At 52.2% G+C, this 23,425-nt stretch overlaps 8 protein-coding genes across 8 annotated transcripts; 2 read left to right on the top strand and 6 right to left on the bottom strand.

The window, feature by feature from the left end:
• Positions 1 to 13: 13 nt before the first annotated feature.
• Positions 14 to 2,968, bottom strand: ABOM_001061 (putative beta-glucosidase; the record flags this gene model as incomplete). The annotated part of the gene is made up of 11 exons (XM_022528191.1): positions 14 to 790; positions 899 to 1,084; positions 1,173 to 1,470; positions 1,519 to 1,734; positions 1,796 to 1,864; positions 1,927 to 2,105; positions 2,160 to 2,267; positions 2,328 to 2,404; positions 2,464 to 2,571; positions 2,630 to 2,722; positions 2,794 to 2,968. The coding sequence occupies 11 exons, from the start codon at positions 2,966 to 2,968 to the stop codon at positions 14 to 16; spliced, it is 2,286 nt and encodes a 761-aa protein (XP_022393909.1).
• Positions 2,969 to 3,909: 941 nt separating this feature from the next.
• ABOM_001060 (cytochrome P450) lies at positions 3,910 to 5,472 on the bottom strand (the record flags this gene model as incomplete). Its single annotated transcript, XM_022528190.1, has 1 exon — positions 3,910 to 5,472. One exon carries the CDS (start codon positions 5,470 to 5,472, stop codon positions 3,910 to 3,912), a length of 1,563 nt encoding a protein of 520 aa, XP_022393943.1.
• A 490-nt stretch (positions 5,473 to 5,962) lies between these two features.
• On the top strand, positions 5,963 to 8,197 carry ABOM_001059 (Zn(II)2Cys6 transcription factor domain-containing protein; the record flags this gene model as incomplete). The annotated part of the gene is made up of 6 exons (XM_022528189.1): positions 5,963 to 6,011; positions 6,069 to 6,083; positions 6,153 to 6,302; positions 6,376 to 6,881; positions 6,962 to 7,277; positions 7,347 to 8,197. 6 exons carry the CDS (start codon positions 5,963 to 5,965, stop codon positions 8,195 to 8,197), a joined length of 1,887 nt encoding a protein of 628 aa, XP_022394016.1.
• A 312-nt stretch (positions 8,198 to 8,509) lies between these two features.
• ABOM_001058 (DUF803 domain membrane protein) lies at positions 8,510 to 11,027 on the bottom strand (the record flags this gene model as incomplete). Its single annotated transcript, XM_022528188.1, has 2 exons — positions 8,510 to 9,960; positions 10,025 to 11,027. The coding sequence occupies 2 exons, from the start codon at positions 11,025 to 11,027 to the stop codon at positions 8,510 to 8,512; spliced, it is 2,454 nt and encodes an 817-aa protein (XP_022394017.1).
• A 980-nt stretch (positions 11,028 to 12,007) lies between these two features.
• ABOM_001057 (WD repeat protein) lies at positions 12,008 to 15,567 on the bottom strand (the record flags this gene model as incomplete). The annotated part of the gene is made up of 4 exons (XM_022528187.1): positions 12,008 to 13,799; positions 14,075 to 14,324; positions 14,376 to 15,444; positions 15,502 to 15,567. Coding segments are annotated over 4 exons (3,177 nt in total), but the record flags the coding sequence as incomplete, so codon positions are not given.
• An 882-nt stretch (positions 15,568 to 16,449) lies between these two features.
• On the top strand, positions 16,450 to 19,259 carry ABOM_001056 (uncharacterized protein; the record flags this gene model as incomplete). Its single annotated transcript, XM_022528186.1, has 5 exons — positions 16,450 to 16,710; positions 16,775 to 17,079; positions 17,141 to 17,304; positions 17,884 to 18,248; positions 18,345 to 19,259. 5 exons carry the CDS (start codon positions 16,450 to 16,452, stop codon positions 19,257 to 19,259), a joined length of 2,010 nt encoding a protein of 669 aa, XP_022393870.1.
• A 547-nt stretch (positions 19,260 to 19,806) lies between these two features.
• On the bottom strand, positions 19,807 to 21,716 carry ABOM_001055 (ATP-binding cassette family ATPase ARB1; the record flags this gene model as incomplete). The annotated part of the gene is made up of 2 exons (XM_022528185.1): positions 19,807 to 21,075; positions 21,129 to 21,716. The coding sequence occupies 2 exons, from the start codon at positions 21,714 to 21,716 to the stop codon at positions 19,807 to 19,809; spliced, it is 1,857 nt and encodes a 618-aa protein (XP_022393871.1).
• Positions 21,717 to 22,694: 978 nt separating this feature from the next.
• Positions 22,695 to 23,180, bottom strand: ABOM_001054 (uncharacterized protein; the record flags this gene model as incomplete). The annotated part of the gene is made up of 2 exons (XM_022528184.1): positions 22,695 to 23,080; positions 23,153 to 23,180. The coding sequence occupies 2 exons, from the start codon at positions 23,178 to 23,180 to the stop codon at positions 22,695 to 22,697; spliced, it is 414 nt and encodes a 137-aa protein (XP_022393874.1).
• Positions 23,181 to 23,425: the final 245 nt, after the last annotated feature.

Genomic DNA, 23,425 nt, shown 5'->3' with positions numbered 1-23,425 from the left:
TAAGCCCCCCTAATCACTGCACATAGAAAGTAGCGTTACCCCGAATATCCTCAGAGCTACTGCCCACAAGCACCCCAAAAGCCCCCGGCTCCACAACATACTTCATGCGTAGATTCCACAGGCCCAAATCCTGCACCTGCAACGGAATCTCCACGGTCTTGCTCTGCCCAGCCGGAACAACCACCTTCTTGAAACCCTTCAGCAACCGATTCGGCACCACCACCGACGCCAGCTCATCAACAACATACACCTGCACGACCTCCGTGCCATCCCGCGCCGCATCCGTATTCTTCACCTCCACACTCACCGTCACGGTATCCGCCGCCGTCACATTCGTCTTATCAAGCGTCACAGCCCCATACTGGAAGCTCGAGTAACTCTTCCCATACCCGAAGGGATACCACGCCTTGGGGTTCCCAAGAGCATACTGGTGCCCGAACTCCAGCGTCCCGTTCGAATACACGTACCCTGCATCGCCGATATCGCGCGCCGAGTTCAGATAGTCATAGTAGATGGGCAGATCGCCGACGGAGCGCGGGAAGCTGACGGACAGTTTCCCGGAGGGATTGTAGTCGCCGAACAGCACGTCCGCGAGGGCATTGCCGCCCTGCTCGGAGGGGTAGAATTGCTGGACGAGCGCGGCCGTGCTGTTCGAGAGCCAGGGTTCCGTGACGGGCTTGCCGCTCGAGAGGACGACCACGGTGGGCACACCCGTGTCGACGATCGCTTTGATGAGGGGCGCTTGGGCGCGACGAGGTTGAGACTGTTTACGTCGACGTGCTCGCCGGTTCTGGGGTGTGATGTTAGTTTCTTCGTTCCAAGTTGGTTTGGGAAGGGTAGTTTACGTTGCGTTGAGGCCGGCCCAGAGCTCCTTCTGGTCGCGAGACCAGGTGCCCACGACTACGACGGCTACGTCGGATTTCTGGGCTGCTTCAACGGCTTCGGCGAAGCCCGACTGGTCGTTGCTCCAGCGTTCGCAGCCCTGCGCGTAGTTGACGGTCGCCTTGTCGCCCACGGCGGCTTTGATGCCGTCTAGTGGGGTCACGCCACGGTACTGGCTTTCGTAGACGACGTAGTCTCCGTACTATATGTGTGTGCGTGCGTCAGTTAGCATTATTCCTGGGATAGTATGCATGTCCAGATGAACCCCGAGAAGACCAGCAAGAACTCACGTTCATGAAGCCATGCGCCATGGGTCCGATAACAGCAATGCTGCCGCTCTTCTTCAGGGGGAGCGCGTTATCATGGTTCTCCAGCAGAACGATCGACTCCCGATCTAGCTCGCGGGCAAGATCAACAGCCTCCTGAGTATGGATGAGCTTGTGCCACTCAGACGCTGGAGCACCGTTATAGGGGTTCTCGAAGAGGCCCATTTCGAACTTCGCACGGAGCAAACGTGATACGGCCGTATTGACGATTTCAATATCGAGCTTGCCGGCATTGACCAGGTCGACGATCGTTTCGAAGTTGCTATCTCGTGTTAGGCATGCATCAGCTAGTAGGCAGAATGACACTCACTATGAGCCGCCGCCCATCTCGACATCGTTTCCGGCTGGGAGCACGGCGAGTGTCACAGCTTCCTTGTCGATGGGGTCGGCGCGGCAGAGCTTGAAGGCTGTGCAGAGTCTGTCGGTTGCGCCGGCGTCGCTGGTTACCCAGTATTTGAAACCCCATTCTTCGCGCAGGATTTCGGTGAGGGTGTGGTAGTCGGCTACGGCGGGGATGCCGTCGTATCTATATATGGTTAGGAATAGAGTGAACGAAGATGATAAGCGCAACCAGAATGTATACTTACGAGTGGTACGCACTCATGATACTCCATGCTCCGGCATCCATAATCGCGCGCTTGAACGATGGCAGCCAACTATATCGAATTGGTTAGCCACTGCTACGTAGAACCCTAGTTGATTAGAGCGGAGTACATACGTTGTGCGCAGATATCTCTCTCCACCGTGAACAGGTGCAGTGTTCAGGCCCTGTTCGGGCTGGGAGAATCCCACAAAGTGCTTAACGTTGGCGGAGACATTGTGACTTTGGACTCCCTTGGTATAGTGGTATCCGATTTCTCCTGCGAGATACGGGTCTTCGCCGTATGTCTCTTCCACCTGTAAACGACTGTTAGGTCTGTCCTGTTAAGAAAGCGTAGGGTCAAGACCTACTCTTCCGAATCGCAGTTCACGGGCAAGATCAACCACCGGTCCCATCAGGTGGTTGACTCCAAGGGCCGTGGCCTCCTGGCTGATGAGACGTGCCATTTTTTCGATCAGCTGGGATTGTGTGTTAGCTTCGCTGGTCTGGGGGTCTGAGCTGTGGGAGGGAGGGCTCACTTCCGGATTGAACGAGCATGCGAATCCGATGGGGGAGTTATAAATCGTTGCGTTACCGATTAAGAATCCGTGGAGAGCTATGGCATCCAAGGCTGTCAGTGCAGGTCTCAGCGAATCAAACATGACTAGAACATACACTCGGTTTGAACAATGGCGGGAATTCCCAGAGTGGTGTTCTGGAGAATATAGTCCTGAGCTCTCTTGACGTTATCTGCGATGAAATCCCACGGCACAGGATATCCAACTGGACAACCATCGCTCGTTAGCTGCTGTGAGTATAATGGGCGAGGTCAATTGCCTACCGTAGAACATTCCACCCCTCATTTCCGTACTCCATTCCAAACCCGTGAGGTTAAATTCTCCAGTAGTCTCATTCATCCAGTTGGTGATATCGCCTGCAATAATCAATTAGTACGTCACGTCCACCGTACAGCTGCTGGTAAAAGCGGGCCAGTTCCAATCGCACCCTGAATCAATTGAGACATCTTCTCCTCGAGCGTCATGCGGCCTAGCAAGTCGCTGACGCGCTCCTCCACCGGAGCGCTGGGATCCTTGTAGAGAGGCTTCTCATCTTGACCAAGCGACAGGCCGGACAAGAGGCCCAGGAGCAGAAGCCCCTTCGTAAAGACACCGGAAACCATTTTTCTCGATGAAGACGAGTTTCCTGGAGTAATTGTGTCGGCCTCCACGCAGAAACGGAAGAATCGCAAAGAACCCCCCCTCGACGAGGGGAAATGCGACGACTTTAAATTTCAGGGCATTTTCTCAGCATGGGTTAGCCCGCCGGAGAAATGAAATGAGCTCATGGAAAAAAAGTATTAAACCCCACACAGGCCGAATAGCAGGCCAAGGCTAGCTCTCTCCACACCCAGGTCGGCTTCAGTTTAGGAGCTGGCTCCGGGTCGAATCCATGCGTCGTATAGCTCGCATGATGTCAGGCGCCGATGATTCTCCGGAGGAGGAGAGCAAAAGGCATTTCAGCATCTCGAGTGGATCAAATGGATCGCGTTGAACAAATAAAGGACCAAGAATGGGAGATTGGGAGACAGGCAACAGGCTTTCGGTGAATCACGATGCATACCGTCAGCACTGTCAGTCCGGCTAAAGAGCACGGCTGAAATGCGAGGGAGGTAAATTAATGAATGATCCACGAATGGCCTGAGGATGTTTTGTCTCCGCAATTTAATGAATGCTTGCATTGGGGCGTCTTGGCTGCCGATTCCCTTTCGCACGGCTTTCACGGCTAAAATGCATTGCTCGATCCCCGTTTGGCCCAAACTTTGGAAGATTCCTTTCGGAATAATCGGAATATGGTGATAGTTCGCCATCCCTGGAAGTCTGAGGTTATGCTTCAGCGGCTTATCAATCAGGGTCCTAGGTTAAATATCCGTGGGTGGTATATGATCAGATCGTGGTCCACTTGTGCTCGGAATGCTTGTCGGTATCCACTTCTCCATCGTGAACAGACACTAAAACCACTAGAGCCGGTCTCTCGAATGGCAAAAAAGTGGATAATTGCACCATAGTCATGATCCTCAATTTCATTAACATTTGTCTATCATAGATACCTATTCTAACGCAGTCATGCCGTTTCCCTCCGCCAGATCTTCATCGGCATCTCGCCCATGATCAGGTTAAACGCCTCGAACCGCCCGAGCTTCCAATTCGCCGGCAGCGCAAAGTCATACCGATGCACCAGTGTCGCAAGTACAACAGTCTGCTCCAGATACGTGATATTCCGTCCGAGACATCCCCGGGCCCCCGTCGAGAACGGGACAAAGTACGGCTCCATGCGCTTCCGGTTGTCCAAGTCCATCCATCGGTCCGGGTTGTATTCCTCGGGATCAGGGAAAATGTCAGGGTCCCGATGAGCCGAATAACTTGTCATCGACACGCTGGTGTCACCCGGGATCCATTCGTTCAAGATCTGAGCCCCTTCCGGCGGGGTCCGTCGGGGCAGGCCAGCTGATGTAGGGGGGATCAGGCGCAATGCTTCATCTAAACACGCGCGTAGGAACGGAAGGTTCTTCACTTTATCGTATGGTGCGACCACTTCCTCTTCGTCCAGAGCGCTGTCCACCTCTTCCCGCAATCTCTGCAGGTACTTCGGATGTCTGATCAACATATCCAAGACTTGGGTTAGGGCAATCGCGGTGGTGTCGGCCCCGGCGTTGATGATAGCGCCTACTTCGGCGACGATCTCGCCCCATTCGAGGTTGTTGGGGTGGCCTGCCTTATCCTCCATGAGCGAGGAGAAGAAATCATCCAGTTTCTCTCCGCTCTGGTACCGCTGTAGCCGAGTAACGGCTTGGTGGTAGATCACGTCGCCCCACGGCTCCCCATCTTTCCACATCTGGCGGTATTTGGGAACCAACTTTGATAATGTAGAAAGCCAATGAAAGTACTTGTAATCCCAAACGAAGAGTGACTGCGCGTGTGCGGTGCTATCCTGAGATTTGCGATACCGAGCTGGGTACGTTGTCCCGTCCTTTCTCTGGGCGGTGACCTCGTCGGATCCCTTCTCCAGCAGCCCTAGGGTGGACGAAAGGGCGATGAGGTTGATCGCCTCGATCGTGAACAGGTTGATCCATTTATTGTAGTCCAACGTGAGATCTGCCGCTTGGGGTTCTGTCTGGCCTGGAAGCAACGGGAGTGTACAGTGCGCATCCAACGCTTTGACAAGGCGACCGGTCACGTTGGCCACCTTGTGTTCCCACCTCTCCAGGTTCTTGATGGCGAAAGCGGAAGACATTCGCTTCCGCTTCTTGGCATGATCCGCTTTATCGATGACGTCGAAGAGGTGTGTGTGAGAGCCCCATGTCATAGCATATTTGATGTCTTTAACGCACGGCGTGTTGTGGCCGTACATATCCTTGACCGCACTGGTACGGCCGAAGGAGAGCGAGTTGGGTCCAATGCGCAATATTGGTGCATTTTTGTGAGCTTCGTATAGGTCTTTGGAACGATAGCCACACGAGCTGAGGTAACAGTAAGGAAGGTCGGTGATACCCGCGAGGGGGGCGAAGTTTGGGTATTTGCGAAACCCTTTAGGGTCGTAGAAGTAGTATATGATAGGGAGAATGAACACGTACCCTACCCCAAGGACAAGGGCACCAGCAGCAGCCAGAACATAGATTCCCGGCATCTTGGGGACGATGTTTTGGATCTTGTAAGCTGACTGACTGAGAGTTCAGTTCCCAAGTCCCGCCCACTTCCTCAGTCTATATATACCATTTCAGAATATCGGTATATGAATGTCATTTCCCGAGCGTGACCTCATCTTGAACAAGTAAGACTGCAGAGAGCAAGGTCCGAGCTTCCCCAAAAGGCTATTGAGGGCCTCGCCGTTCGCTCATGCAGAAAGATTTGCCAGATAGACTCGACCCCGATGTTGATCTCATGCAGATGAAGCGATTGACCGGGGAAGCCCTAACCCTCCCAATGGGGAAATGCTTCCTGTTCTAGAAGTGGGAGGTTAGCCTTGTCGGCCTCTGATTTGCCCAAAAGCATTTGGCCGGCAACCAAGCGGGGAAATTTTACCCCAAGTTTCCCCACAGTTTTCCCCCCGCAACTCATGTTCAACTACCATTTCCATGACCATGTGGTTATCGCCAGCCCTCAACCAGACATAGGAAATGAGCAGTTCTGGGAAGCACAGGCCGGCTGCGTGTAGGAGATGCAAAGGTCAGTACTACCACCCGTAAAGGTAGAATTCCACGCCGCTAACGTCAGAACATCCAGATCGGCATTTGCGATGTGAGTCTTCCAGCCAGGGTACTCGTGCGAACAGATCACCCTGTGGTACTGACTGACTGCTGCCAATAGGCGACGGAGGTAACCCCTGCAAAAGCTGCAGACAGGCCAGCTCAAAGTGTGACCGTGGCGCCAAGAACTTCAAGTTTCGACACGAGCCAATACCGAAGCGCAGGTTCCATTTCTCTTCGGATCAGAAATGGGTTGGCCTGCCTCGGAAAGGTAATTCATCCCGCCCATTGCACTTACATGGGAGAAACGTACACCTACTTCTCGCGATTCTGACTATACGAAGGCCGCCTCCATTATGTCCATATGAACCCGGATGGTCGTCAGGAAAGCGACGACGACGACGACGATGATGATGACACTGAAGCGAGCCAACCTGATGCCGCCGGCTCTAATGCTTCTCCATCGCCCAGCTCCATGATATGGAGAAAGGGCCAGAAACCACATTCACTTCCAGCATCTACCTCCGTGAACACTAGCCTTGACCACCATGGGGAAGGGCTTGGGCAGAGCCATCGAGACTCGAGGCACTACAGCATTTCCAGTTTCAGTGCAGTCGCGGGCTCTAATGAGCCGTCTCCACAGTCAGCTTCTTACTATGCCCAGACTTCTGCATATGACCGCTTGTCTCAACCTACCGACCAACCCCTGAATGCTTTCCCAACACAGCGAGATCATTACCGCCTGGGGCCTTTGAAAGGCGTTCCCCAAACCTTCTCGGAGGCCTCCTACACCAGTGACCTCCAGGAAGCATGCTTGATACGCTACTTCGTGGAGAGACTAGCTCATTGGGTACTCTCTCCCCTCCATTCCCATTAAAACGATACATGATCAACCGCCGTAAACGAGACAAAACAGCTAACCACCCCCAGTTCGACGCAACCGACCGGGACCGGCACTTCGCACTGACAGTCCCCGGCCGAGCAATGTTCTGCCCGGTACTCCGATACGCCCTCTTCACAGCATCAGCGGGCCACATGCGACAAGCCCTAAAATGCCGCAACAACGCCAACGGCACCGTGATCTACGACGGCATCCCGCTGCCGGGTCTCAGCGAAGACTCGGCGATCCGCTACCACAACATCTGCATCTCATACCTGATCGAGATCTCCAAAGACCCAAACGAAGACTACAACGAAGACGTGCTAACAGCCGCGACGATCCTCCGCTTCTACGAGCAACTAGACGGTACCCCCCCCTCCCCCATAATATCGTAACCCCTTCCACACACACAAACTAAACCAAACCAAACCCCAGCCCCCTCAATCGGCACCGACACCGAAGCCTACCTCAAAGCGGTGCAATTCATCGTGCACACGCAAAACAACGACTCCTTCTACGCGGCGCAAACCATCCACGGCCCAACCCACGACAACAACATCCACTCGTCGCCGGCCATCTCGCTGCGCCACTCGGCCTGCCTCATCGCGCTCCGGCAAGAGATCTGGAGCGCGTTCCTGCACCAACGACCCGTGCGGCTCCCCATCTCCCCGCAGAACGATTACAACGCCTTCCCCACCACCTGCGACTTCATCTGGGCCAACCGCATCCTCGTCTGGTGCGCCGACCTGCTCAACTTCACCTTCGACAGCCACACAAGCACCAAGTACCCGACGCACGCATCCCGTCTCGCAAAATGGACTTCCCTCAAGGCCGTCGAGACACACTGGAATACCCACAAACCCCTCTCCTACAAACCGATCTACTATGCCGCCCCGGAGCCGGACAAGGCGTCCTATTTCCCGACCATCTGGCTCATGAATGATAGCCAGGTCGTGGCCGAGCAGCATGTGGAGCTGGCCCGGATTCTGCTCGCCGTGTCGAATCCCGGGATGCAGCGATTGGGGGCCGGGGCCGGAGCGCTGAATCGGGGCCTGGAGGCCGAGTTAAGGGCCATTACAAGGAGGGTCATTGGATTGGGGCTGGGGAATCGGGCGGGCCCCCCGGCGTTGGTAACCAGTGCGGTGGGGATCTCGATTTGTGGGGAGTATTTTGATGATCCCGGGGAGAGGGAGGCGTTGGTGGGGTTTTTGGTGGACTTGGAGTTTGAGTATGCTTGGCCTACTAGTGGTATTGTGGCGGCGTTGAGAAGTGCTTGGGCGGCGTAGGAGTTGTTTTGATAAATAAGGATTTCAATAGATATATATAGATGTGTCTTGGGCGCTTTTGGATATGTGGGAGCGGTGTAATGTGTATGAGCAATGTTCGACTAGTAGATACTGCACCATGCTATGAGTATATACTGCTAATAAGTATGAACGGACCGCAGTGGAACCTCTAAACGTTTGTATTAAACACTATAACCTACAAAATGCCAACAAGTTATTGGCTGGTAGACTCAAGTCTACCCAAGAAGCTTCTCAACGCAGATGCAATATGTACTAACAATGCCAGTGAGCCAGCCACCCAGAAGAGTGTTTTTACGCCTGCGTATTTGCGCCTGTTTCCTCCTCATTGCCCTGTGACTCGGCGATCTGCTCATGCCCATTGCCGTGGCCATTCACTTTGCGTAAAGTACCACCCAGCCATGCTAGGCCTCCACTCCAAGAGTCACTTAGACTTCGAATCCGGGAGACAGAAGTAGAGGCATCGGGCTGCACGCTTTGTGGAGCATTCTCTGTATCTAAGGTAGTGGTTGATTGCCCGGCAGTAACAGGAGCGGTGGCAATGTCGCCGGTAGAGTTAAACCTCGCAGTCGGCAGCACACCGCGGGGGTCCAGGCCCTCTTCGATATTGGCGGTTTCGCCGTCACGGCTGCGAAGGAAGCCATCTACAACGGTTGTACTGAGTTGCTTGCCCCGATGCCTCCGCACGAACTTGCGATCTTTTACCGGGCTCGTTTCACCACGGCGCAGGGATTCTGCTACCACTGCACTGAACCCGGCGGAAATAGTCGGAAGCAGCGGGCCTGGCGAGAATCGTGATGATATCGAATTCCGTAGTCGGCGTGCCGGTGGCGTCTGTGGAACAGTATTGCTTCGGGACCCTGGCGGTGCGGTTTCCGTTCCCGATGCGGTAGGAACTTTGAGGCTACTGTCTTCGATGCCAGGTGCAGGTGGGAAACGAAGAAGAACCGGCGAGCCAGATGTTGTCGGCCTCGACTGTTCAGGAGTGGCTGGGCGGTCAATTTGGGGTATTTGGGGTTCGGACTTGGGGGTTTCAATGGCCGACTCATGAAATTCAGCCCAAGGATTGGTTAAGAGAGAGTTAGGGTGCATGGGAGGAGAAGGCTCCGGAGAATGCTCGGTGAGAGAGTCGGCAGTCAAGGAACCGACAGGAGAAGATACAGCAGCAGACAGAATGCCGCAGGGCGTATGCTGGCCCTCGTCAACACCCGCAATACCGTGACTCAGGAGCGACCCAGAGGGGGACCGCAGGCGCTCTCTCCGGGGTTCCAAAGGCGTCCGGGAAGGTTTCTGCACTCTTATATGGCGCGCAGGTGGTGACATGTCGACACTATCACGATATCTCTCTCCCGTCAGCAGACCAATAGCTTCCTCTTCGTCATCAGGCGAGTATGAAGACTCGTCGTCACTGCGGACCCGGCCACTGGTGATGAAATAGACGCCTAGAAAGGTCAGGAGACAACCGCCCACGAACTTTCCAGCACGATCGAGGGTGTAACTCTCAAAATCCCGATACAACACGGCGCTTCCGATGATCACAGAAAGTGTGAAAAGCACAAACTGGGTTGGGATCACCTGGGTGGAATCAAAACGCTGGAGAGCACGGTTGATGTAGCGAATCTGTAATATTGCACTGGAAACCAGGACAAAAACCAGAAGGTAAGTGATTGGGAATGTTATCACATGCCATAGGGTGAAAGACAATAATGACGAAACACCCTTTGTTGATAGAGCAGTATATCCACCTAAACATGAGAATAAGCAGTCGTCCAAACAGGTACAAGCGGATGGAAGCTTATGTTCACATACCAAAAAGTGCCACAAGCCCAACATCAATCAAGACCGTCCGAGACCCGTACTTTCCACTTGCCCATAAGAGCCCAATGATCAATACGGCGGAGATGCCTACATACGTTTCAAACTCCCAGCGGGTAATCATCACCCAGATGTCATGCGGTCCGATCTTCTCCTCGGAGGAACTAGCGCTGAGAACGACCACCACTGCACCGGTGACCGCCACGACCACACCCCAGAAGTCGCGCCCACGGAATTTCTCCTTCAGCATAATCGGAGCAATGACGCAATTTGAGATCAAGGCTACAACGCCCAATGGGGAAACAATCGACGCTGGAGCAAAACCATATGCCATGAAGTTCCCAATCTCGCCGACGCACATCAACACGATTCCGACCCACCAGTACGGAGAGCGAAGGTATGATTTCCGGCGCAGATCCCCCGGTCGCACAGTTCGATCCGACATGAACGATTCGTTCATTTCATTCTGATGCGCATCCGTGTCCATGTCGTCATCGTCCTCGGGTCCGAGATCAATATCGGGCTGGTCGTGATGGACAAACCTCACCTCTGGGGACTCGTCCCGATAACGACCGAAGCTGCGGGACTGGTTTCTACCCCGTGTTTCGTAGTCGCTGTATTCATGCTCCGCAACCGAACCATAATGGTCTGCTGAGCCCCGGCCCGCATTTGCGCGTTTCCATTCGGCCTCCTTTTGCAGTTTTTGATGCTCCCATTCTCGCTCGATCCTGATATGAGCATAGCGCTGAATGTTTAGGGCCAAGGAAATCAGGACGTTGCCAATTAGCGCAGTCACGATACCGATGAGAGAAGACCATTCATGCATTCCTCCCCCACCTCCGCCGCCGTCGTCATATCCGGGATCTGAAGCTAACGTCGGAGATGGCTGGGAAGAAGGGGAAACATATGACGGCGAGAGGGTCGACGTGGGAACGGCGGACGAAACGAAGGTCGTGAGCAGACCCGCTGCTAGAGGCACCTCGTGGAGGCGATCCATCCGGGATTTTCGAAGGCTAAACGTAAGGGGAATGAAGGGGGAGGGTATAGGGACGGGGAGGAGGGCGTTCCGACAGGTCCGCTGTCACCGTCGAAGGGAATCGTTACAAAGTTTGAGCCCCAGATTATTGATTATCCACCACCCCCTGTGATTTAAGGAGAGAAAGCAGGCAACGGCGCGGTTCGCCTCCGATACTTCAGCGGGTAGAATTCTTCAGGGTTCAGTTCCGCTTCGACCCTGGACGATTGTTCATGCTTTTGTTAAGGAGAACCACATTGCCGTACTTCCGACACTACTAAATCTCCGAAGTGAGACACCACCCTTTACCAGGAAACGTGAACTACCACGCTGCGCCTTTCACCGAATTCAAGGAGAAGGAATAACCAAGTCTATGAATATCCACCTTGTGCGAAATCGAACGACTGTTTGTGTCAAGCACGATTTGCGATGTGGAGTCAGTTGGCGGAAGGTAGCCGAAAGACACCGGCGGCGACGTCAGGAGTCAGATTCGTAGTTCACTGGGCGTGGTAAGCTAACACCCGATCGGTCGCACGTGCAATACCGCTAGTTAAAGATGGTGAGCATAAGCCCAAGCGCAGCATCGTGAAAGGAAAACCGGAAAGAAGTTTTGGGGGGGGGGGGGAGGGAGGATTGGAAATTCCAAGCTAATGTATTTTCCAAACTAGTAGAAGAAGGCAGAACAGCACTATTGAAAGAACTAGCGGAGTGATTGGCTCAACCCTGACTAATGACCCTTCCGGTAACAACTAAGTTAGCAGTTATGGATTTACCCCAAACGTCATCGGGCAGCTGAGATACTAGTGTCCATACTAGTCAATCATCTGAGTACTTCTATGCATCTGTGCGCTCAGGCAGCGGTGAAGTTTAATTATATATCGGTACAATCCCTATCACTACACGACGTGACAAGTAAGGCTTATACTATCAGAGGCACCGTCGCATATACTGTACAAAAATAATCATCGCCTGGCTCTTTTTTTATCCGGTTCTGGCTCGCCTTCATCGTCACTAAGCTCCCGATATATCGTCTTCGGCTGAGTTTCCTTCCATGCCTTAGTGAAAACTGGGTCCTTCTCGGCCTTCTCGGCGTACTTCAGCAACGCTTCTCGGGGATCCTCATCGCGCATCGAACTGAGAGGAATATTCTCTCGGATATGTTTCTCATCCGGCTGTGACTTGGCGAAGGGAGTCGTTGCCGGCAGATGAGGTCTCCGTGGATCCCTGGGCCGCCCCGAGGCTGTGAGCCCAACGGTTGGGTGTCGGGAAGACCAGGTTGCCGAGCTATAATGGGGCACACCGTTCGATCCGACGACAACGTTGTCGCCCGAGATACCTTGCGAAAGATCCATGGTAAGGTTCGGGTCATCATCGATGTGCCGGCGTTTGGGTGCTTTGGACATAACCAAAGCGGCACCCTTGGACGACATATCAGGGTTGTAGAGTACATGTGTCTCAGCATTGGCGGAGCCCGTGAGGATCTGATTGAGTTTCTCATGCCATTGAACTGTAATCAAAGGCGAACCCGGTGTGACCGGTGTGACCAATTCCGGTTTCAATGTAGCGGGGTTCAAGATGTGTAAATGGCCAGTTTCCGAGCCCGTGAGGACATTCGCGGACGTGGGTGAGAATACGATGTTCGAAGTCGGGTATCGGGAGGAGCTTGATGGGTGTGTCACTGTTGTAATCGGTTGCTTGAACTTCCTAGTATCCCAGAGCTTGATGGTGTCGTCTCCGCCCTTGGTGACAACCAGTCTTCCGTCAGAGCTGATATCCAGCCCGCTAGTCCATGTGTCACGCGTATGGGCATCCCGAATCTCACCACTAGGCCGAGTAAATGGTCCATTGCCACTCCACATCATTAAACTTCCGTCAAGGGCAGCAGCAACAAGTATATTAGGTCCACCTTGCTTTGGGGAACCCCATGCAACAGCAGTCATCTTGCTCCGACCAGCGGATCCAGCCGCTCTTGACTTATGCATAATGACTTCTTTCTGTGACCGCCCAATATTGGCGTCCCATATACGTACCGTACTATCTGATCCGGCAGTAGCACACAAGTTCTCGTCAGTGGGACTCCATGCAGCGCTGGTAACCTCCGATATATGCCCCTTGGTATTATGAAGATCTCTCAAGTACATGTCTCCTTTCACAAACTCAGTAACTGTCTCGCCGTCGCGATCAAGGATTCTCGGCTGGGGTGTAGCAGAAACGACCATAACATAGCTTGGCGACAGGGGATTGAACGCAGCATAATGCACGGAATGCGCCTCCTGTGCAGCAGACTGTTTTTTCGCGGTAGGATCAACGGACTTGAAGGCGCGCACCGTCGAAGGTGTCATCGAAGCGAAATCATGTAGTTTAATCGTACAATCTGTTGACCCTGTGATTAAACGCGAGCCTGATGGGTCCACGGTGAGAGTTGTCACGGCGCGCTCATGAGTTTTAAGGACGAGCTCATGCGAGACAGGGAACTCATCCTCATCGTCATCGTCCGAGTCAGAATCATCAGAATCATTATCGCTGTCGCTCTCACTCTTGTCTTTTCGATCTTCAGCCCCAGTATGAACGTTAGCTTGCTCGTCGCTAATCAAGTCCGCCTTGTCATCATCGGCGGTAGCTTGGCAGACACATTTGTCCGCTTGGTGCGGTCTATCTGCGTGTTGACATCGGTCTTTTTTTCTTGTTTCCCGAAACTTCCCGGGAAGAACTTCTTGAAAGCTTCTTCGTCGAACCCGTCCATTATGAGATGTACTGTATGGGGTTACTCGGATTTCGCAAAATCAATGACTTGACGGCGGCGATATCGAGTTTAGTTTGCATTAATTGCAACGTTTGTATTGTTTGCAAACTAAGCTCTCGGTGCCGTCATTGATACAGCCTTCGCTTGTCATGTTATAATTTTGCTATGTAGTGGAATCGTACTGTATATATAAGATATGCTAATATATGACTGTAGACTCTCTACGTCATATAATGCGTTTGTGTCATTGAAACTAAACTAGGTACACCGCCAACAGATCGCCTACAGGTATAAGCCTTCCACAGGACCTCCGTCTTGCTTCGTCTTCATGATACGCTCTCTAGCGGAGCGGAAATCCTCCATTTGCACTCTCATGCGGCGTTCTCTCAAAGCCATCAAGCCGGCTTCGGTACAGATCGCTCGGATGTCCGCACCTGAAAGATCGTCTTTCTGGTTGATAAACTCGTCAAGATCGACGTCATCACCGAGTGACATCTTGGATGTATGCAGGGTGAAGATCTTCTTCTTGGTATTTTCTGGAGGCTGTTAGTAAACAGATCATCCGTTGTCTAGAGGGTAGTACGTACGGTCAGGGTTCTCGAAGAGAATCTTTCGATCAATACGACCAGGACGAATCAAAGCAGGGTCAAGTGTTTCAATCTTGTTAGTGGCCATGATAACCTTGACATCTCCACGGTCATCGAAACCGTCCAACTGGTTAAGAAGCTCAAGCATCGTACGCTGAATTTCTCGCTCACCACCCGATGTAGAGTCGTAACGCTTCGTACCGATGGCATCAATTTCATCAATGAAGACAATGGAAGGAGCGTGTTCCGCAGCAACCTGGAAAATCTGTCGCACCAAACGAGGTCCGTCACCGAGGTATTTCTGGATAAGTTCACTACCGACAATCCGGAGGAAAGTGGCACTCGTTTGATTGGCAACTGCCTTGGCAAGCAGTGTTTTTCCGGTTCCCGGGGCACCGTAGAGAATGACACCCTTGGGGGGCTTGATACCCATCTCTTCATACAGCTCAGGGTGGAGAAGCGGAAGTTCGACGGATTCTCGAACCTCTTGAATCTGAGTCTCAAGACCACCGATGTCCGCATAAGACTCCGTCGGTGCCTTGTCAAGTTTCATCACCGACACCAATGGGTCGGACTCCTCGGTGAGCACACCCACAACGGAGACAGACTTGTGGTGTAGCAGAATGCTAGCACCAGGCTCCAGCAAGTCCTTATCAACAAAGGACATAATGGAAACGTAGTACTCTGGCCCGGTAGCGCTGGAAACAATGGCATGGTCGTCGTCGATCAACTCTTCCAAGTTACCGACTCCCATGGGAGTGCCTCTCATGTCATCGACGCGACCCCTCTCGTCTGCATTTCGGTCCATGATATCGAACTCGCTTCTGCTGACGGAATCTTGTGCTGCCTGTGCCTTGGTCTTGCGTAAACGTTCCATATTCTCGACGTATTCTTCTTCTAGCAACAAGTGGTCGTGGACTCGTTGCATTCGCAAGTATCGTAGTTTGCATCGTGATGTTGGGAAGATGTCGGGGAGCTTGGAAGCTGTACTTGGGCCGGCAGCCTTACGCTTCTTACGCCCAAGACGAGTCGTGGGAGGGGGAGGTGGTTCGTATCTGGGCTTGTCCTTCTATAAGGGACGCTTTGTAAGCGGATAGAGCTGTCTGGATGATGCAATCGGATTCACCTTTTTATCCTTATCATCCCTTCCATCGCCCCCGGGGCCTCCGCCGATGTTGGACTGTTGGTTACCCTGTTGTAAATAACATATTAGAGAGACCGTAATATGACTAGGTGAGACTGTGACGGGAGGAGAGTTGGGAGCCAACCATAGTCCAAGTGTGCGCCGCGGAATCAACAAGACGTTGTTTACAGTCTAATTAGTCGAGAAGAAATACTATAATGAAAGCGACTGTAATACTCTGTGGAAGGGTTGGAAGTTGGGAGGGTAATGTAGAATGATGATGAGCTTTCGGCGAGCTTGGAAGCTGTTGTCGTTGTCGCCATCCGTCGGGCTTGGCCACCGCTGTGACCCCCACACGTGACCCCGAGCTATCATGGCACTGGATGCCTCGTGAATCAGGCGCCTATCAAACAAATCAATGTCAATAGCCGCTGCGTCAGATTTACTCGAAACTATTTTTGATTTTTCGGGCATAGCTGCAATTACGTACTACGCATTACTTGGACTGGATAGAAACCCCATATCTCAATCTCCAATGAACCTTGGAAAGTGTCTTTGACTTCCTCAGAGCTTGTCTCACCTGTCGATCTCGTCCCATTTGAACTAGTAGTATATCCGCAGCGGACGAGCCCTCATTCCCCCGCGGCGCATCCCCCTCGTCCCACGATACAAGCTACTCTCTGACCGGTAAGGCTTTCTTCCTACCTTTGAGTCCCAGACACTATATCTACCCTTTAACCTTCCTTCTGCCATCCCACTCTTACATTATACGCTCAACCGCCCGTATGTGATCGTAGCTAACAAGGCGGACCTGTAGCTCGGTTTTGCGCAGTGTTCCTGGGCTGCGAGCCCACCTTTGACGCCTAACCACACATCCGTAAACTTCTCACCACTGTTTATTTTATATCCCATTTCTTTCCCTCACACAACTTGGACCCTAAACCCAGAACCATGGCCTCCAACCGATCCCGGCGTATCGCAAAGGAAATAGCCGATATTCACGCAGATGCGCAGTCGGGGATCACAGCCGAACCAGTAGGCGGCGATGAAGACCTCACACATCTACGGGGTACATTTCCGGGGCCCCCAGGTACCCCATATGAGGGTGGTACCTACGCTGTGGATATAAAAATACCAACGGACTATCCATTTCGGCCGCCAGTAATGAAATTCCAGACCAAGGTCTGGCATCCAAACATCAGTAGCCAAACGGTAAGTTTTTCTTTTATATATGCAGCTAAGAGATAGTGGATCAGATATATAACCGCTTGCATAGGGAGCTATTTGCCTTGATACTCTGTCGTCCGCTTGGTCCCCCGTTCTCACCATCAAGTCCGCTCTGTTGTCACTACAGTCTCTGCTTAGCACACCCGAGCCTAAGGACCCTCAAGACGCCGAGGTCGCTACGATGCTGCTACGGAAACCAAAGGAATTTGAGAGAGTCGCACAAACCTGGGCTGCCCTGTATGCTGGGGCTCCTAGCAAGACTGCGGGAGAGGGCAGTGGTGGCGCCACTAACGAGTCGCTGCGACAACAAGAGCTTAAGTCAAAGGAAGAAGAGGATAAGGAAGACTTGACTAAGTATGTCTCTCAATTATTTCCCCTGTACTCGGAGGATCCTCTTTCTAACGTCCTTCTCTAGATACGATGGGTACAATAAGGACTTGATCGACCGCTTCTGCAGCATGGGCTTCGATGTGGACCGTGTAGTGGCTGCCTTCAAGTACTACGGCGTTGATCGGATGAACGGAGAAGACTACGAGCTGGAGGAGGCTTACATGGGTGACATTACCGCACGGCTACTGGGTGAGCCGTGAGCAGTGTGACGCTGAATACCTACGGCTGATCATTTGTTATGACTATGCATGCTGGATGGAGCTGTTGAAGCATGATGCCTAGCGAGATTTACCTTACTTTCTTTGCTTGTTTTTCAGCCCAGATTATTACCCATCACCAGTTAACTTGCTCGTTTTGAGATCAATCTCATGCAATGATGACTCAATACCGAAATATATTTTGCCGGCTCTCCAACCTCTGTTCTATATATTGTTTTGGCAACACGTCACCTTCTCAGGTCGATTTGTTAAACAACCATATTTAGTCTGGATTCTAATAGTTGTAGATGGAGATAGTCCAAATAGAACTTGAGACAGAGTACTCCGTACCATTTCCGTGCTATCGATAAGCACGTGGCGGGCCTTTTAAGCTCCTCTCCGCCTTGAGATCTTTAATGCTTAACTCTAGCAAATCACTTTTCTCCAAGTATGGGTCAATGACTAGCCACAAATCCACAACTCGAGTGAACTTATGATAAATCGTGACCTTTTCAATCTGAGTATCGATAAATTAACTCGCCATATAATACACAGAAGAAGCTCGCTTGAGGGCACATCCCTTCACCCACCATGATTGAAGACGATTTCTACCGCTCCTCATCCCAGTTCCGACTTTGGTCCTACACAGAGACATCCTTACAATCCCTACGCGCAACGACAAACGCAAACGCCAGTGAGCGCGTACGGTCTGCGCTCCGGAAATCGCGAGAAGCGCAACGATCAGCCACCTCATCCGCAGCCGGAACACCAGCAGCAAACCAGAATGGAAGCGACGCAGACAGTAAAGCCGGCGGCGATGAGACGGAGATCGAGTGCCTAACACCCGAAGAAGAGCACCAGCTGGTGCGATACTTCTGCGAACAGATCATAGAGCTGGGGGAGATGTACAAACCCCCACTTCCAACAATAGTCCGGGTACGTCACACCGTCCCTCCTCTACCATCTATATACACAAATCACCCAAAGAAGTAACCAATAACCACCAACTAACCACCAAACCCCGTCCAATAGGCCACAGCAATCCAATACCTCCGACGCTTCTACCTAACCAACTCCCCAATGACCTACCACCCGAAATCCATCATGCTCTGCGCGCTCTTCCTCGCCACAAAAACAGACAACTACTACCTCTCCCTCCGCCAATTCGCAGAAGTCATCCCCGGCGGCACAACACCGGAAGACTTAATCCAGCCCGAATTCTTGGTTATGCAAAGCCTCCGCTTCACCTTCGACGTCCGTCACCCCTTCCGCGGCCTCGAAGGCGGCATCATGGAACTCCAAGCCATAGCCCAAGGCATGGGCCAACCAGCCCCCCACTTCCCAACCCAGACACCAGACGACCTCAAACGCAGACTCCATTCCCTGCCCCCATCGCCAACAACATCCTCATCCTCCACCACAGACCGACTCGCCCGCGCGCACCACAGCACCCGCGAGACCCTCAAATCCGCGGCCCAAATGACAGATGCTTATTTCCTCTACACGCCGTCCCAGATCTGGCTCGCTGCACTCATGATTGCGGACAAGCCGTTGGCGGAATTTTACCTCGAGACTAAGCTGGGCGGACCCCAGGAGCAGCAACAAGGATCCCCGCTTTACGAGCTGCGGACGAAGCTCCTCCGCATCTTGACCAACTGTTCTGACCTCCTCCAGGCGTATAAACCCCTCGCCTCAGATCCAGACCAGAAGAAAAACCTACGACGCATCCGGAAGAAACTCTCCCACTGCCAGAACCCGGAGAAGGCTGGCGTAGCGGGTCAGAAGCGTATCCCTGCGGCGGCGGCTGCAGCAGTCGCAGCGGCTGGGGATCCGGCGACCTCTGAGAGTGAAATGGAGCGTCTGTCAAAGAAGCGGAAATTGGACGGGGGGCGGCCGAACGATATATTTGGAGGTGAATTAGTGACGCAACGAACGAAGGAGGCATAAAAGCCTCAATGACAGGTTACACTACAGCGGTAGATTATAGAAGATAAGTTGTGGTCTTTGGAGCCCATGTATAAGTAGAATATTTTTTAGCTAAACTGCTACACGGTGGTATCATGCCGTCATTATTACACAAAGCCCTACCATGAGTGCAGGCCAAAGGGCCCAAGGACCATCGAAAGAGCCCTACATGATGTCTATAACAAACGTTGAAATCATAGAAGCGTAGAAAAATATAAGAATATAAAATTGAACCCTGAAACGTGAGGGGTCTAGCAGGGGATGAGGTATGAAACAAAGACAACGGACGGACCATCTAATAAAAATAAAGCAACCCAAACAAGCAAGAGCAGATATCTCCGGATATGTATGTAAGAAAGAAAACCGTCACCCGCCCATGTCACTATATCACTCAGGATGGATCATTTCTCCTGTAAGAAACTTTTCTTTAAGTTCAACTCCCCTGCAGCTTTTGAGTTTTCATTGTCGTCTCTGACATTCCAATCATAACAAGAAGCGTTCGTTTTCCTTCATCTTTTCGTGCCTTTTCTTAGACGGCACCGGCGTCAATCATCTTCTTGCGCAGGTGGTTCTTGTACTGGCCGATAGTACCATCCCACCGGGTGACGGTCTTGTTCTCACAGACCATGATGTCCTTGGCGATCTTGTCGAGAAGACGGAAGTCGTGGGACACGACGACGACACCACCGCTGTAGGCGTTGATGGCATCAGCCAAACTGTCGATAGTGGGGATATCGAGACCGTTGGTAGGTTCGTCGAGAAGGATCATGTTAGGGGATTCGATGGCCAACAGAGCGAACACGATACGGCTCTTCTGACCCTCAGACAGAGTGCCCATCAGGGCAGTCTGGGACTCACCGCTCAGACCATAACGGCCGAGCTGCTGGCGCCAGTACTGGTAGTCCTGACTCTTGTCGGGGAACCTGTCGCGGACAAAGTCAAGGGACGACTTAGTCAGGTCGAGCTGCTCGGCAGAGTGCTGACTGTACATGCCCAGCTTCAAGTGAGTGTGACGACTGACACGGCCACCAATGGGTTGCAGCTTTCCGGTCATGATGCGCAGCAGAGTAGACTTGCCGACACCGTTGGGGCCGACCAGAGCAGTTCTGGAATCCATATCAACACCGAAGTCAAGGTGCTCATACAGAGTGTCGTCCCAGTTGCCGGAGTAGGAGAAGCTGACATCATCGAAGGACAGGACGGGAGGGGGAAGCTTCTCAACTTCGGCAAAGCGGAAGCTGAAGATTCTGTCGGGAATAACGGGCTGGATGAAACCATCGGCCTCCATCTTGTCGAGGATCTTCTGGCGGGACTTGGCCTGTCTGACCAAGTTGGCATATGTACCGGCGGAAGCGATGAACTTCTTGATGTGGGCAATTTCTTCCTGCTGCTTGTTGTATGCCTTCATCTGGTTCGTCTCCTGTTCGCTACGGGTCTTGTGGTAAGAATCGTAGTTACCACCGTAGTACAGGAGCTGCTTCATGCGCATATCAATCATGGTGGTGCAGACACCGTTCAAGAAGTCCATGGAGTGGGAAACCAGGACGAGGGTGCGCTCCCACTTCTTCAGGTATTCTTCCAACCACACACAGGCCTCAAGATCCAAGTGAGCAGTAGGGTCGTCCAGCAGAAGAAGGGAAGGCTTGACGAACAGAGCCTTGGCAAGAGCCACACGCATACGCCAACCACCGGACATATCCTTGGTCTTCTTGTGGATGGTGACCTTGTTGAATCCAAGACCAGTCAAGATCAAGGAAGCACGAGTGTGGAAAGTGGAGGGATCCATTTTGTCCATACGCTGGATGCAAGTTAGTGTAATCCCGACGACCTGGGGGCGAAAAGATAACTTACATCATACAGATCCTCGAGGATAGGGCTGTCGGGACCTTGCTCTTCCAGAATATCTTCGGCCTGCTTCTCCATGCGGTCAAGCTGGTTCTGAGCCTCAGTGACGACCCACTCGAGGGCACCCAGTTCACTAGGAGGAGCACCTTCGTTCAGGAGGTAGATATCGATATGCTCGGGGATAGGGTATTCACGCTGGGCGATAGACTTCAGCAAAGTGGACTTGCCACAGCCGTTCTCACCCAGAAGACCGTAACGACGACCGAAGTTCAGTTCGAGAGTGGAGTCGGTGATAAGGACCTTGCCGTGGAACACCAGGGAAGCGGAGGTGACCTTGACGTCGCGAGAGGCTTCCATGGAAGAGAGCACACCGGTGGTGACACGATCCGAAAGGCCATGCTTGTCCAACTGTGCTGTAAGCTTCTCAACCTCCTTCATCTTCTCGGACGTGGTGGCGGGCTGATCATCGGTTGGGACGTCACTGTCGACCTGGGGGGACTCAGCACCGTCCTTCTTTCCCTTGCCGAGCTTCTTCTTGGAGTCGCCATCGGCGGCACGCTTTGCCAAACGAGCGGCTTTGGAAGCAGACACCATTTTGCCGGATGTATGTGTTGGTAGAATGGGGGAAGAGGGGGAGTGGAGGAAAGCGTCAAGAGGCGGGAAGGAGGAAAGATCAAAAGCCTGTCGGAAAGAAAAGAGAAAAAAGAACTTCAAGTGAGTGGATCAAAATAATAGCGGGGTCAAAGGGGGTCGACCAAAAGCCTTTTTTCCTCTGAGTGGGTGGGGTGAAGTTTTCTTGGAAGCCCTTATCGATAGAGAGCACGCGGAATAGTAATCGATAGTAGTAGGTGAGACGAACCCCAAAAAATTGGTCCGAGACAAAAAGAAGACAAGAGAAAGGAGACGATATAATATATAGACCAGGGACTCAACAGGTAAACGGTCTAGTGGCGATAACCGAAGATGATAACGCCCCAACAAGATGGATGAGAGGGCAAGGAAAGAAAACAGAGATTTGAGCACACTTCAATGAGAAACGTGATTTTCTTGGACGCCTTCAAAAATTCCTTCAGTGGGTCCCGCCAAATCGCCCCTCTGATTGGCTTTCCAACGTCACCGCACGGGTTGTGGCGCAGTCTAGTCTCCTTTGGGCACCAACAACACACGTGATTTACAGCCTTACGCCCAAGGCACCCGTCCAGACCAGTTCGCAAAGAGGGTAATAGCACATCACCCTTACTCATGTACTAGTGGCAGATGTGTCTCCATGGGACATTCAGCCACTGCATACAACCATGTGAGATACAGCAGGATCCTATTCTGGCGGGTACTTTATGCATCAAGAGGGGTTCCCGTATTTGCCTAGCGGTGGAAATTCCGAAACTGATTGATCTCTAGCTATTATCTGTAAAGTTACCGGATTGATATCTTTTGCGATACTACCTCTTATTGCAAGGTGTGGTGCTAACAACAGTGTGAGTATTGTGAACATTCTGAGGTACGCCGTGAAGCTAGTTTCGGGACACTATTAGGATCATAGATTCTGTAAGGATAGACTAGATAGCTCTCCGCTCAGACTTCACCCTCCTCATACTGCGCCTGGAGTCCGGCTACTGCAGTGCGCAGGATGAGAGGTGGCTGGTTTAACCGCACTGTTTGAAGAAAGTCCTGGCCTTGTAATTCCTTGCCGAAGTCATATTGGACCAAACCACCATGTCCACCACGACACGAGCTTACTACAACGTCACCGAGACGGATGTCCTGCTTCATTGGTATACCCCCGCCAATCCCAACCATCAAGCCGAATCGGATGTTTGGAAAGCTGTGTAGCATATCCCTAGCAGCACATGCCGCGGTTGACACCCCATATTCTCCATCTGGAAGAACAGCAATAACGACCTGGTGGCTTCCAATTTCTCCCAGGGTATAATGATCATTGTCATTTGTCGAAAGCGTCTCTGTCCGGCTATGTTTTCTGTCAAGCAAGGCTCGAGCAGCTACATATTCCGGCACCTGGGTACATATCTAACCAACGGTATACTGATCCGGATCAGACATTGTGATAGTAGTTGTGGTAGGTTGAGTTTTCCAGATTTTTATTTGATCAAGATGGGGTCATGTGATTTTATTTCTTTGGGGAAGCGAGAGTTTGGCACCAGAAAGCGAAAATTGGAATGCGATAATACGGTACTCAAGTTCAGCCTTCTACTTTGTCAAGAAGAGGGGTAATGAGAATAATGAGGCCGCGCCTAACATATAATTCGACGGCTAAGACATCAATTAGTTCCATGTATACATCTGAT

Source organism: Aspergillus bombycis (assembly GCF_001792695.1).
Source record: "Aspergillus bombycis strain NRRL26010 chromosome Unknown contig00004, whole genome shotgun sequence".
Lineage (NCBI taxonomy): Eukaryota > Fungi > Ascomycota > Eurotiomycetes > Eurotiales > Aspergillaceae > Aspergillus > Aspergillus bombycis.
This window is presented reverse-complemented; position numbering and strand designations above follow the sequence as displayed.